This window comes from Perognathus longimembris, chromosome 6, assembly GCF_023159225.1.
Source record: "Perognathus longimembris pacificus isolate PPM17 chromosome 6, ASM2315922v1, whole genome shotgun sequence".
Taxonomy (NCBI): domain Eukaryota; kingdom Metazoa; phylum Chordata; class Mammalia; order Rodentia; family Heteromyidae; genus Perognathus; species Perognathus longimembris.
The window spans coordinates 36,769,605-36,784,648 of record NC_063166.1 but is presented as its reverse complement, the minus strand read 5'-3'; the positions used below and the strand labels follow the sequence as shown (position 1 = coordinate 36,784,648).

At 43.2% G+C, this 15,044-nt stretch overlaps 1 protein-coding gene across 1 annotated transcript; it reads right to left on the bottom strand.

The window, feature by feature from the left end:
* Window positions 1-363: 363 nt before the first annotated feature.
* On the bottom strand, window positions 364-1,487 carry LOC125353096 (calmodulin-1-like). Its single transcript, XM_048348561.1, has one exon. It carries the CDS (start codon window positions 1,427-1,429, stop codon window positions 977-979), a length of 453 nt encoding a protein of 150 aa, XP_048204518.1. The 5' UTR covers window positions 1,430-1,487; the 3' UTR covers window positions 364-976.
* Between the last annotated feature and the right edge of the window lie 13,557 nt (window positions 1,488-15,044).

Genomic DNA, 15,044 nt, shown 5'->3' with positions numbered 1-15,044 from the left:
AATGGCCAGAAGTGGCGCTGTGGCTCAAGTGGCAAAGTGCTAGCCTTGAGCAAAAAGAAGCCAGGGACAGTGCTCAGACCCTGAGTCCAAGGCCCAGGACTGGCAAAAAAACAAAAACAAAAACAGAGAAGGAAGGCCATAAGACTCTTATCTCCAATTAACTACCAGAAAACAGGAAGTGGTGTTGTGGTTCAAGTGGTAGAGTACTATCCTTGAGCTGAAGAGCTCAGAGACAGCACCCAGGCCCAGAGTTCAAGCCCCAAAACCAACCAAAAATAAATAAATAAATAAATAAATAAATAAATAAATAAATAAATAAAACACAACAGGTAAACAATAGAAAGGAAAATTAGAATTGAGTACTTTTTTCGGTAAATTGTAATTTTTTATTGGAAAACAAATATACAACTTGGAATGGATTGAGGCAAATTGTGCCAGAAGCAGATTTTCTTTAAGTGGCTAAAACAAAGTTTAAAAAGCAAGTAACAATAAAAGAAAATGTTTCTGGTACAAGACCAGCAGTACAAAAAAATTGTGTACGAGTACCTGGATAATACACCCGTTTTGCAATAGTGCAACTTTTAAGTACATATATTGACTGTCCATAGTCCACGCAGAGTTACAACTCCACACTTCAACAACAACATGCTGACAGTTCCTAAAAGAAAACTACTTAAAAAAGGCATAACCCAGATGTTCCCTCATTTGACCAACTCCATCTAAGTTTAGATGTGCAGAAGGGCTTAGATATATCCAGAGTAAGCCACATGCAACATGTTACCTGATCAATTTTCTAAAATAAGGTTTCAGGACAATGACAGTAAGATAAAAAAAAACATGGAGGAATGAAATCCTAATTACTATACATGCATATTTTTTTGACAGTAGGGGAAACCTTTTACAGATAATTTACAAACAAAGAAAAGGCAAATAAACAATTTTGTACAAGAAATTTAACACATTCTGTACAATGTCTTCACTTTGCTGTCATCATTTGTACAAACTCTTCATAGTTTACTTGACCATCACCATCAATATCTGCTTCCCTGATCATTTCATCAACCTCTTCATCTGTTAACTTCTCCCCCAGGTTTGTCATCACATGGCGAGGCTCTGCTGCACTAATATAACCATTGCCATCCTTATCAAATACACGGAATGCTTCTCTAATTTCTTCTTCACTGTCAGTGTCTTTCATTTTTCTTGCCATCATTGTCAGAAATTCAGGAAAGTCAATTGTGCCATTACCTACTACTTCATCTACTTCATTAATCATGTCCTGTAACTCTGCTTCTGTGGGATTTTGCCCAAGAGACCTCATTACAGTTCCCAGTTCCTTTGTTGTTATAGTTCCATTACCATCCTTGTCAAATAGTGAAAAAGCTTCTTTGAATTCTGCAATCTGCTCTTCAGTCAGTTGGTCAGCCATGCTGCAAGCGCTACCGGTTTCCGAGACACGACCACACAACCACTCAGCTCGCTTGCTCCGCTCGAATTGAGTACTTTTTTTTTTTTTTTTTTTTTTTTTTTTGGCCAGTCCTGGGCCTTGGACTCAGGGCCTGAGCACTGTCCCTGGCTTCTTCCGGCTCAAGGCTAGCACTCTGCCACTTGAGCCACAGCGCCGCTTCTGGCCGTTTTCTGTATATGTGGTGCTGGGGAATCGAACCTAGGGCCTCGTGTATCCGAGGCAGGCACTCTTGCCACTAGGCTATATCCCCAGCCCACGAATTGAGTACTTTTAATCCTGTTCATTCTACAAGTTTAGTAGTTAATTTTTTTAAACAAACAACATACAAATGTTAATATCAAATCTATAGTTATTAGGAGAAACAGAGAATAAGAACCTGAGAAACATTTCTAATACTTTTTTTGCTTTTATTGTTTGTTTCTTTTTTTGTAGTACTGGATGTGGAGCCCATAGTTTCACACATGCTAGGCAGGTAAGTTATACCCAAAGCCCCTAAAAGACGTTTTTAAAGGATACAAGACACAGCTAGGCACTGGTGATGTATGCCTATAATCCTAGCTATTCATAAGGCTGATATCTGAATATCATGGTTCAAACCCAGCATAGGCAGACAAATCCAAGAGACATTTATCTCCAAATTAAGGAAAAGAAAGTGAAGCTGTGGCTTAAGTAATAGAGCACTAGTCTTCATTGTAAACGCCAAGGAAGATCACAAGGCCCTGAGTTCAAGCCCCAGTATTACCACAAAAAAAGAAAAATAATTTTAAAAATAAGATATAAGACACAAAAGGACAACATAAGGCAGAGCTACAAAAGATGCAGAAATTAGATGATAAAACTCTAGAAATAAGCTGGGTACCAGTGGCTCACACCTGAAATCCTAGCTACTCAGACTCAGGCTGGGAGATCATGGTTCAAAGCCAGTCTGGGCAGAAAAGGCAGAGACTCTAATCTCTCATTAGCCACCTCAAAAATGGAAGTGGAGTGGCTGGGAATATGGCCTAGTGGCAAGAGTGCTTGCCTCGTATACATGAGGCCCTGGGTTCGATTCCTCAGCACCACATATCCAGAAAATGGCCACAATGGGCCCTGTGGCTCAAGTGGCATAGTGCTAGCCTTGAGCAAAAAAGAAGCCAGGGACTGGCAAAAAAAAAAAAAAAAGAAAAAAAATGGAAGTGGAGCTATGGATCAAAGTGCTAGTCTTGAGCACAAAAGCTCAAGGACAGCTCCCAGGCCCTGAGTTCAAGCCCCAGGCCCTGAGTTCAAGCCCCACGACCAATCAAGAAGAAACAAAAAGGGACTGGGAATGTGGCTTCGTGGTAGAGTGCTTCCCTAGCATGCATGAAGCCCTGGGTTTGATTCCTCAGCACCACATAAGCAGAAAAAGCCGGAAGTGGCACTGTAGCTAAAGTGGTAGCATGCCAGCCTATAGCAGAAAAAAGTAGAGGAAGGGAAAAGTATCTTTATTAAATTGTCCCAACTAAAAATATTTAAAGAAATGACATAGGACTGGAAATGCTCGTGGTAAAGCCACTAACTGCCTAAGGCTGTGAGTTCAAACCCCAATACCATCAAAAGGAAAATAAAACATGAAAAAAGAAGAAACGATACAAGTATAAGATCATCATTTTTGCCACTCCCAATGAATGAATACTTCTAGGCAACAACCCATAACTGCTGTCATCACAAAAATAGACAACTGGGGATACAGACCAGTGACAGAGCATGTGCTTACTATGCATAGAGCCTTGGGTTCAATCCCAACAGCAACATAAACAAAAATAATAATAACCAAGTCAACTATACATAATATGCTTCCTTATAAAAGAAAATTTCCTAAAGCTGGGTGCCAGTGACTCACATCTATAATCCTGGCTACTCAGAGGATCACAGTTTGAAGCCAACCCAGACAAAAAAGTCCATGAGACTCCATCTCCAATTAACCATCAAAAAGCCAGGCTGGAGGTGTGGCTCAAGTGGTAGAGTGCCAGTCATAGGTAAGCAAACTGAGCAAGTACAAACTGCAGAGGGAGGAGGAAAGGACAAGGAGGAGGAAGAGGAACAGGAGGAGGAGGAGGAGGAACAGGAGGAGGAGGAGGAGGAGGAGCAGGAGGAGGAGGGGAGAAGGGGAAGAAGGAGGGGGACGGAGAGGGGGAGGGTAGAGGAAGAGGAGGAGGAGGAGGAGGACAAGGACTTCCCAGAGGATGGTGCATGTCATAACCATCACAAAGCATGAATGACTCCATTCTCTCACTGTTTGATGCTAAATGTGACTCATCACTGGGTTAAAATGGCCCATGCCTAAGACTTGGAAGAGATTGTAGGAAGGAAGTAAAAAAAAAAAAAAAGAAAGAAAGAAAGAAAGAAAAGAAAAGAAAAAAGGAGGAAGTCACTGGGATCTGCTTTGGCATGGTGGCTGAGAACAAGGAAGGGCAACTTGGCAGAGGCCGCAGCAGCCCTGTGCCGGGCTTGGCAGCCACCTTCACAGAGCAATCCAGCAAAACAATGGATGTAATTCACTCTCAGTTTCCAAGTGCAAAGCTCTCCTGGAAATTCTCTGCACTACCTAATTGCCAATACTAGAGATTTATTTTCTTTCCTAGAAAAGAGTCTGTTCTTTGTAACAAAAGGACCCTAACTGACCAAAAAGATTGACAACTCGTGTGTTTCTATGTGTGTGGGGAGGGGGGTGTGCACACACATATTCCACACTTAGGTTAATTTCACCAGAATGCTCTTGATGTTTCCAAATTCATCTTAAAAACAGGTTGGATGACAAAAAGGGGTTGTTTAGTTTGATTATTGTTCACCTCTGAAAGCCTTGAAGAATGCAAACAAAAGTTTGGCTTCCATAGAACTTTTTGTATTTAATGACTGTTGGGAGTGTATATACAGTTATCTTTGGTTGTATGTAAACATGACAAAAGTTGATGATGGCTAGCCTTTCTGAGAAAATCTTAAAGAACCATTTATCCTGGTAGCAATCAAGCCTAACTTGTGTTGACTCAGCTTTCAGCCCTCCTTTTACATACCACACTTTTGGAGACTTCCAGCAGCTTTTTTCACATGTAAATAGCTGTAAACTGTATTTGAAAATGTCTGTTGCCTGTGTGAGTATTAGGACTTCATTTGCAAGTTGAATTTTTTTTTGGTGTTATAGCCAGAGCCCCACAAATTTGTTTTGCTAATAGTAGAATAAATAATCCAATAATAATAATATATAATGTATAACATATATCTAAAATATATAATTTGTTTTGCTAATAGTAGAATAAGTAATCCAATAAATAATAATAAATAACCCTCTATACAACAGAAGTGCGGTATTTATTTTAATTCTCTCTCCTTCAATTGTTATTCACAATAAAAAGAATGTTGTGGCAAAACATAAGATATCTGTGCCTTTGCCAAGGGGAGAATTCTCTTTTCAGGCTCCGGTTTGGTTTGATCACATGACTTGATTGATATGGCCAATGGAAGATGAGAAGTAAGGCTGGTGCTTCACTTCAGTCCCCGAAAACACTTTTGAACTGGCTCAACTCTTTTGCCGCCACCTCTATCTGGTGTTCCAGATAGAGACTTCTCAGTCAGCCTGAATCCCAAAGGAAGATGAGGCAGAGCTGAGTCACAATGGAAATGTGAGAAATCAGGTGAGACAGAAGCCACTGAGAAATGGGACTTCCCCAGTGTAACCGAGTCAGTCCTGCCTGATAGGTTTACTCGTTGCTTAGTTCTGATCATTCCTACCATTTCTTAAGCACTCGTTGTAAAGCATGTCCTTAATTTCTCAGAACTCTTTATGAGGTCCATACTCATTTCCCCATTTTACAAATGAGGAGCTGAGTGCTGGAGGGGTGAAAGAACTGGACCCCCAACTAGAAGCCACCTTGAGTTCCACGCCTGAGTCCATTTAATGCTTGAAGCTACTGCTCTTAAAATTATGACTAAACTGAAGCACTCTCCTTGAACACAGACTATTTCCTTGGCTTTGTGGCTCCTCCAAGACCCTCCCTGAGGACAGGAACTCAAATCACTAACAACAGATTGACTGACTGCTGCTGAAAGTCTGGATAAGTGAATGACTATTTATATGTGAACTCAGGGTTTCATGATCCTACTCTACTTTCTTGCTCATGAATGGCACTCTACCATTTCAAGCAGGCCTCTACTCTAGCATTTTTCTGGTTAATTGGAGATGACTCTCCTGGACTTTTCTGCCTCTGTTGGATTGATTCTCCAGCTCTCAGCTTCCTGAGTAACAAAGATTATAAGTGTAAGCCAGACATGGCATTTAAAGTACCATCAGAAAAGCAGAGGTCAGCTTTCACCCTGATTTCTATTCTTCTACTTTGTTTTCTTTTTTTTTTTAATTATCTTTAAGTGGTTGTACAAAGGAGTTGCCATCACGGGACTGGGGATATGGCCTAGTGGCAAGAGTGCTTGCCTCATGTACATAAAGCCCTGGGTTCGATTTCCCAGCACCACATATATAGAAAATGGCCAGAAGTGGCGCTGTGGCTCAAGTGGCAGAGAGCAAGCCTTGAGCAAAAAGAAGCCAGGGACAGTGCTCAGGCCCTGAGTCCAAGCTCAGGACTGGCCAAAAAAACCCAAAACAAAACAAAACAAAAAAAGGAGTTGCCATTTAACAAAACAATTTAGGAATACAATAGCTATTGATCAATGACACCCCTTTCAACATTCTTTTTTATTTTTTACTTTTTTTTTTATGGCCAGTGCTAGGGCTTGAACTCAGGGCCTGGGCACTGTCCCTGAGCTTCTTTTGCTCAAGGCAAGCACTCTACACTTGAGTCACAGCACCACTTCAAGACTTTTCTGTGTGCTGAGGAATCAAAACCAGGGCTTCATGCATGCTAGGCACTCTACCACTAAACCACATTCCCAGCCCAACCTTTCCACATTCTTACCCATCCCTCCCATACCTAGCCCTTCTCTCACTCCTAATTTTGTGGGAATACACTGGATGTTTGCTACATCCCTATCCTTTTCTCTTCTTCATTGTTTACCCCTTTCTAGTACCTACTTCCTGGTGTTTTATTTTGCTGAACTTTGATTTTGCCTTTCTAAGGAATTAGACTATTTGATATCTCCCTTGAATCTACTGTGTTTCAGTTACTACATTTATATACACTTGAATACCACCAAATGTGCCCTTCCTGGGGTTTGCATGTCCCTAAGTTTTTGTGCTCAAGGCTAGCACTTTACCCTTTGAGCCACACAACTCCACTTCTGGCTTTGTGGTAATTAATTGGAGAGTCTCATGAACTTTCCCTCCCAGGCTGGCTTTGAACTGTGATCCTCAGATCTCACCCTCCTGAGTAGAATTCCAGCCATGAGCCACCAGCTAAATTTCTATTCTTTGCAAATTACCAAACTTGTAAATGATAGTTATATATTTAATTATAGCTGCACCAAACCAACTAGAATCATGGAAATAATACTATGATATATTGAAATGGTCAAGTATTGAAATGGGCTATTTCTACAGAGAAAAGTAGGTGAGTTTAGAAGTCAAGAAAGATCTAATCGGGAAACCCCAATCCTTTTGTGTCACAGATCTTGAAGATAAGACAATGTTTTAGTTACTAAAATGTGCCTTTCATAAAATAAATAATGTAGATTGATTTTTTTTGGTTAAAACTTCCTGATTTAATGAATTTAAAAAAATTATACTGAGACCAGGGTCGGTGACTCACACCAGTAATCCTAGCTACTCAGGAAGCTGAGATCTAAGGACCATGGTTTGAAGCCATCCTGGGCAGGAAAATCCGTGAGCTCTTATCTCCAATTAATTACCTCCAAACCAGAAGTGGTGTTCAAGTGGTAGAGAGGTACCCTTGAGCAAAAAAGCTCAAGAACTGCACCAAGGCCCTGAGTTCAAGCACTAGTACTGGCACACCCATACTCACACACATATACAACAACAAAACCCTTTTACTATGAAGTGTTATAAAATTATGAAAGACTAAACTGGAGACAGTGAGAGCTCAATTCCCCCTGTCATCATGGAGAAACATACATGAAAGCTTATCTGTAAATATGAACATTCTCTGCAACATGTGTGCATTTGAAGTCAGGGTAAAGAACATTCCCAGGATAAATAATAACTGTAATATGGAGGTCAGATCTGGCCAGCGCCATCATGGGCTGTTGAGGGGTGTCAGACTGACTCCATCTCAGATTAGTTAAAGAAAACAGAAGCCAACTCCATCTTCACTAATATCTCCCCTGCCCTAACCAGGGAAGATTCCCTTTGTTGTGATAAGATTATGTAAACTACTTGACCACCTGAGTAGTGAATGCTCAAGGTTAAACCTGTGCCCTCCCATGAGTAGGCGTGTCCACCTGCATCTTGTGAGCGCCACCAAATCCATGTGCCAAGTCTAACTAACATGATAGGTTGGTTTAAACAGTCACTATGAGGCAGATTTTAACTCCATTGGCCACCTGCATGTGACCTGGCATGCTCTGTAATTGTTGTAACCTCATTGGCCACCTGCGTGTGGCAGGCTTGATGATATGGTGTTTGCCTTTGTAACCCAACCGTGAGTGTGGCCCAGGGTGCACGGTCCCAGCTCCCCAGTCTGGGCTGCCAAGGCCGGATTGCTTTTTACAGTCGAGGTTCCAGCTCCGAGTCTGGGCCGAGACCCTGGCCAGTCAGTATACTTTTTACTTCCCCAATAAATCCATCTTTTTACTTGAGACTGTCTGCGTGGTGGACTCTTGGAGGGAGGGGGATTTCCCCCCCCCTTGGACCCCATTACATTGTGGTCCCCTCCCTTGGGGGGACCCCATTACAATAACAATAACAACAATAATAATAATACCTGGTATCTACTTTTTGGACTTCATGCCCTTAAAAACTTCAAGACATACTTTGTGCTCTGGGTTGGAAATCCTCCAGTGAAATCATAAAGGAACTCAGTGAGTGCCCTGAGTGTGCAAAAACTTTATATAATTTATCTCTAATGCTCCCAGCAACTCATCAAGGTCAGACATTTAAAAAGATTATGTAATTTGCCCAAGGTCACACAGCTAGAAAGTGACAAACACAATTGAAATCCTAGTCTGACCCCCAAATTCAGGATGTGTCCACTAGATGGGGAGTTAGCAAGCTACCCTGTAGATTAAAACCCACCTACCACATTCATTTTCAAACTGCCTGTGAGTTAAGAATCTGTTTTAGATTTTTAAATGATTGCAAAAGATAAAAATAGTTCTTGGCTTGTAAGTTATATGAATTGACAATTTCTTTTTTCTGAATTTCAAATATGTGTAAATAAAAATGTGGCTCCTCTATTTTCTGTTTGCTTACTTTTATGCTACAATGGTAGCAACAGAAACTGTAAGCTGGAGAATGCAAATGTGTTTACTGTTATGCCCAAGTCGCAAGAAGATCACCAAGAAGAACACCTAGAGCCAGACATTTCGAAATGCAAAAGCAAGGCAAGGCTTTATTCAAGCAAGCTGCAACTCGGGCCTCGTCCTACCCACCAACACAGTGGAGGTTAGGAGGGAGCCTCGAGTTAGGAGGGAGCCTCCAGCTGCGATTACACAGAGCTTATACAGGCAAAAAACAAAGTTACAACAATCAGGTGTTCAAGCAAGCAAGATTAGGACACAGGTACAAATCTGATTGGCTCAGGGCTCGAGGCATTCTAGGGGTGGTCAGAGTTAAGCATTCCCAGCGGTTAGAGTTCTTGACCGGCTGGGCCCTAATAAGCTTGTCCTGGGTTTGCTCACAGGGCCTGTTTATCTCAGGTTCACATGGTAAAGTGGGGTTCACATGGTAAAGTGGGGCCTGACTTCAAAGTCTGGCACTTCATTTCCCCCTTTTCTCTTTGGTACCTTGGGAGCCAATCATGGCTCCATTCTGTCCATTTCAATAGCTTGCATGTCTAGGGGATGATATAGAGATAAGGCATGGGCCAATAGGGCCCAAAGTAGTAACCAAAAACAACTCTGGTCCCTTGGTTTTAAAGGGGGGCTGATGGGTGAAGATCATCCATCTTCTGTAGCTTCTTCAGGCTGACTGAGGGACGTTGACCTTACCTAGCCAGGAACCTATACTTTACCAAGGGACTGCAGGATCAGATGTCCATTAGAAGCTTTACTCCAAACTGGGAATTATACCCCTATTCCTGAGCAAGCCCAAAACTACCAATGCCTTCTTGCTTGCATGAGACTTTACAGGACTCCTGCTAGTTGCTAAAATAAGAGGGTCACATCACTTTGGAGTGAGCTGCCAAAATAACATCAACATTAGCCAGAGTAGCAAGGACAGAAGGCAAAAGAAAATTATAACAATATTCAGTCTAACTTTCTTTTCTTGAGGCGAAGGCAAAGCGGCTGAGTCCGGTGCTTGGAGACCTTAGACCTTCCATGTTCCACCACGGTAGTCGTCGTCCAGGGCAAAGGGGTCAGCTAGCCTGGCGTGGGAGCAATGGACCCAAGTGGCGATGCCGTCTATCTTGAGGGCAGTGGGAGTAGTCAGTAGCACTACGTAGGGTCCCTTCCACTGTGGTTCTAAGGATTTGGGGTTATGCCTCCGGACGAACACCCAGTCCCCCGGTCTGAATAAATGGGGGGTAGGGACAGAAGCAGAATCATATAATGCCTTAAGTTGGGGCCACATATTCTTGTGCACGAGCTGCAAATAATCAAGTTTACACAAAAATTCAGCATCATCCAAATAAGCAAGCAATTCAGTCTGAAGGCTAGGAATAATGGGCGGGGGGTACCCGTACATTATTTCAAAAGGAGTAAAGCCAAGCTGATATGGAGAATTTCTTACTCTAAGCAGAGCAAAAGGAAGGAGTGACACCCAGTCTGCGCCAGTCTCTAAGGCCAATTTAGTTAAGGTCTCTTTTAGAGTCCGATTCATTCTCTCTACCTGTCCTGAACTCTGGGGTCTATAAGCACAATGCAATTTCCAATCCGTCCCCAGTGCAGCGGCTATTCCCTGACTTACTTTTGAGATGAAGGCCGGTCCGTTGTCCGACCCAATGGTGGATGGGAAGCCATACCTGGGTAGGATTTCTTCCAGGATCTTCTTAGCCACTACATTTGCAGTCTCATGCTTTGTTGGATAGGCTTCAACCCATCCTGAAAAGGTGTCTACAAAAACTAGCAAATATTTGTATCCAAATTTTTCCAGGTTTAATTTCTGCGAAATTTACTTCCCAATACACGCCCCACGGAGGTGAGCTCCTTTAGTAACTGGTTGATTGGGGGCGTTGGTGAGCCGACAGGCCTTACAATTTTTAACAATATTTTTAACCAGTTGATCTCCTTTCTAATTTTCACTTTGGAGTGTCGGAGCAAGTCCTGCATTCTTCGGGTTCCCATGTGAGAAGCTTGGTGGATTCTCTTAAGGATCCCCTTACCCAGCCCTTGTGGCAAGATAAGTTTCCCTTCACAAGTTTTCCACCAGTCATTGTTTCCTTCTCTGTCCAGGGGTTTGTGGGACATGGGAATTTTCTTTATCCACTCCAAGTCTTCTTGGGAATACTGGGCACAGGAGGCAAAGCTCGTGGCTCTGGGTCTACTAGAGTCAATACTTCTCTGGGCTGAAGGGCTGCTTCCTTAGCTGCCTGGTCGGCCAGATTATTCCCTCTAGTCACCGAATCAACTCCCTTTTGATGACCCAGATAGTGCATAATGGCAATCTTTGCTGGTTCCCATAGGGCCCGGATGAGGCTTAAAATCTCCTGCTTGTTTCTAATGGCCTTTCCTCCAGCTGTCAATAGCCCCCTCTCTTGGTATTCATGTCAAGTAGGCCTAAGGCAGGGGCTTCCAGAAGGCTTTTCTAGATTGCCTCAAAGGGTTTTTGCATCTGCTCAGTCCAATAAAATTCTGGGAGGTTTTTGGTGGCTTCATATAGAAGCTTGACCATCTCAGCGAACCCAGGTATCCACAGCTGGCAAAAGCCTGCTGTTCCCAGGAACTCTGACTTGTCTGGCTGACTTAGGCACAGGGATTTTCAGCACAGTCTCTTTACGTGCATCTGACAGCCAATGCTTGCCCTCTTTTAATATGAAGCCCAGATGGGTGACTTCAGGTTTACAAATTTGTGCCTTTTAACATTCTAGTTTGTAAAAGCTTTTTCCTGACTGGCTGGGGAACTGATCTCTGATGACCTAAAAAAAATTACCTTTGCGGGCCTTTAACACATCTCAATAAGGACACAATCTCAGGTCTACAAGCTTTCTTTCCTGAACAGATGTATCAGCTTAAAATTCTCACTGCCAGTCAGAGCTTTGAGTAGATGTGGGGGTTGGGATTTTAAACTATCCTCTCATTTGACAAACTTACCCTTACTAACCACTATCACAGATGACTGGCAAGTTCGGGCCCAGACATGGCATGGGCATTAGTAAGGCATGCTTATGAACTATTCTTCTAGGACTTCCCGGCTTTGATTAACTTTTGAAAGGCCAAACAGGAGTGACTCTTGGATCTGACACCATCTCTGCCATCCAAGCAGTGGCTTACTGCCTCTGGATGCTCTATCACTTTTGTCCCAGGAGGAGTGACTTTCCACTGGACTTGGACTCAGGGCCTGAGCGCTGTCCCCCAGCTCTCCAGCTCAAGACTAGCACCCTACCACTTTGAGCTCCACACAACTCCGTTCCCAGCACTCTGCTGGCTGATTAGAGACAAGTCTCTCACAGGGACCTTTCTCTGCCCGGGCTGGCTTCGAACCACAGATTTCAGATCAGTGATTCTTACAAGAGGCCACTTTACTCCAATTAAAAGCAACAAGGTGGTCCACACAGAAGTAGTTTTTAAGCATGACAAACTTGTAGGAATCACCTTTGCTTCTCTGTGGGCAAGCTGGAAACTGTTACAAAAAAAAAAACCTACAAAGAAGCTGGAATGGCAATTAAACATTTTGGTAGCCATAATTCTCCTTTTCTCACTTTGCAATAATTATTTGGGACAATTTTACTTCCAAATTTCTTATCTAGAAATGTATTCTTGATTTCCAAAGCCTTTTAAACACTAACCCAACACTTTAGCTTTTATCTGCATTGGAAAAATTGAAGCTCACAGGCATTCTGAAACCAGGTGCCGCCCTTTGCCTATGGGCTGCTTGTTTCAAAGAGCCTCTTTTTTTTTTTCTTCAGTCCCAGTTACTGCATGGCATGAAGACCTTTGAACCCAAATGACAATTTTTCCTTAATGCAAGAATTACAATTAGAAATACTTATCCATTCAGCTTTCCAATATATTAGTGAGAAACATTGGCCCATTTTGCCATTTCTTCCTCCATATATAGAGTTAATGAGAGTTTACTTCTATCCCCATTAGTTTAATATATATCCATTTAAATCCAAATTTCTGACACTTAGCTCTGATTGTTTTAATTAAACATTTTTTAACTATAGTTCCTCTTTAAAACAATGCAATAATCCTTTAAAGCATTTGGTAATGCCCAAACTTGATGACCATTTGAATTTAAACTTCAACTCACTCAATTTTACATCATACTAACAGTCTTGAACATGTTCACACTCACACATGCACACACACATATTAAAAAGATCTTAAAGCGCGCAAAATAAACATCGGCCGTACATTTTCCAGTGGCAAGAGATATTTTTGCCAATCTTACTCCTGCTACACGCAAATTTTAAGACAAAACCTTTAATATATGATTTTAGCATTCTCCAGCCTCATTTTCCAGGGCTTGATAGTCTTATTAAAACATTTTTACACGCATACTGAATGTGAGCTGTCGCCTGTACATCTTTCCAATGAGCTATGCAGGTTTGACACAAAAGAGACTGTCATACTTACAAACACAGAGACGACAGCGCTGCGTGGTGCGGTCACTCCCTGCCACCTGCGGATGGCTTGGGCTGGCCCAGTGTCTGCCCCTGTCGGCGGCTGCAGGTCAGGACTCGGGGCCGATGCCTCCGTACTCTGGGCTGCTGGCGCCAGGACTGGGCGGGCCCCTCCAGAGCGGAGGGCACAGCTGAAATGTTTTCCTCAGAATCCTCTTGTACCTGGGGTGGGGAGTATGGAGGGGTAAATATTTCCTCCTCCATGCTTCCTCCCTGGAGGACAGGTGGGCACAATTTCTTCTCTTCCCTCTTGGTTTCTCTCTTGTCTCCCCGTGAATATTGGGGTAGGGGAAGGAGTGGAGGAGGGAGTCGGTAAGAAAGGCCGAACCCAAGCTGGAGTGTCCCTGTCAACCAGTTCCCTCCAGGTGTCTATATAAGGAATCTGGTCTAGATAGCCTGAATGAGGGGCCTCGATTAGGCTTTGTAAAGTCCTGATCTTAACTATATCAAGGCTCCCCTCAGGTGGCCAATTAGCTCTCTCAAGGATGGGCCATTCTTACTTGCACAGGGTGATTTTCCTCCTTATGGGCCACACCTCGGTTCTGAGCTATCTCCTTGACCTCCCTCCAATGAGCTAGGGTCAAATCTAGGGGGCTAGATGGAGGTCCCCAAGATAGAATGTTACCCATAGCTCTGATCAGATGTTTAGTTCAAAAGGCTACAAAAAAAAAACAAACAATACAACACACAGGCCTGAGAAAAAGCTACGAGTTGGAGATCTCCCAAGTTGGCCCACAACCTCCTCCTGCAAGCTAGAAGCCGCAGGAGCAGACCTAAGTTGGCCCACAACCTCCGGCAAGGGTGCAGGAGGAGTGGACCCAAGTGGACCCAAGTACAAGGTGGGCGAGTTGAGTCTCAAGGGTGGAGAGTCTGGGGCGTCCCCCAGTCTCCCCAGGATTGCTGAGTAAGTGCATCCACTTCGACAACCCCTTCAAGAAAGCAAAAGCAAAACAGACAAACAAACAAACAAATTACAGGACAAGACAAATGAACAGCTCTGTTTCCTTACCTTTGAATTTTGGGGTCTCGGGGTGGGTCTCTGGGGCTATCCCAAACGAGCCCCCAAATGTTATGCCCAAGTCGCGAGAAGATCACCAAGAAGACCACCAATAGCCAGACGTTCCGAAATGCAAAAGCAAGGCAAGGCTTTATTCAAGCGAGCTGTAACTCGGGCCTCGTCCTACCCACCGACACAGCGGAGGTTAGGAGGAAGCCCCAAGCTTCAATTACACAGGGCTTATAGAGGCAAAAAACAAAGTTACAACAATCAGGTGTTCAAGCAAGCAAGATTAGGACACAGGTACAAATCTGATTGGCTCAGGGCTCGAGGCATTCTGGGGGCAGTAAGAGTTAAGCATTCCCAGCAGTTGGAGTTCTAGACTGGCTGGGCCCTAATAAGCTTGTCCTGAGTTTGCTCACAGGGCCTGCTTATCTCAGGTTCACGTAAAGTGGGGTTCACGTGGTAAAGTGGCGCCTGACTTCAAAGTCTGGCACTTCATTTACCACCAGCTAAGCAGCAAGCTAAGCAAGTGGAGGCCCAGATTTCAAACCCCCACTACCAGCAAACATCCAAGCAAGCAGACCTTCCAAAATACCAGGAGAGCTGCCAACATGGATGGAAAATCTGATGAAGAACCACAGACTTCAAGGGATCAAGTCATAGAAGTTGTCCATAGGAAATACCTTGGTGACAGATGGAATCTGAACAT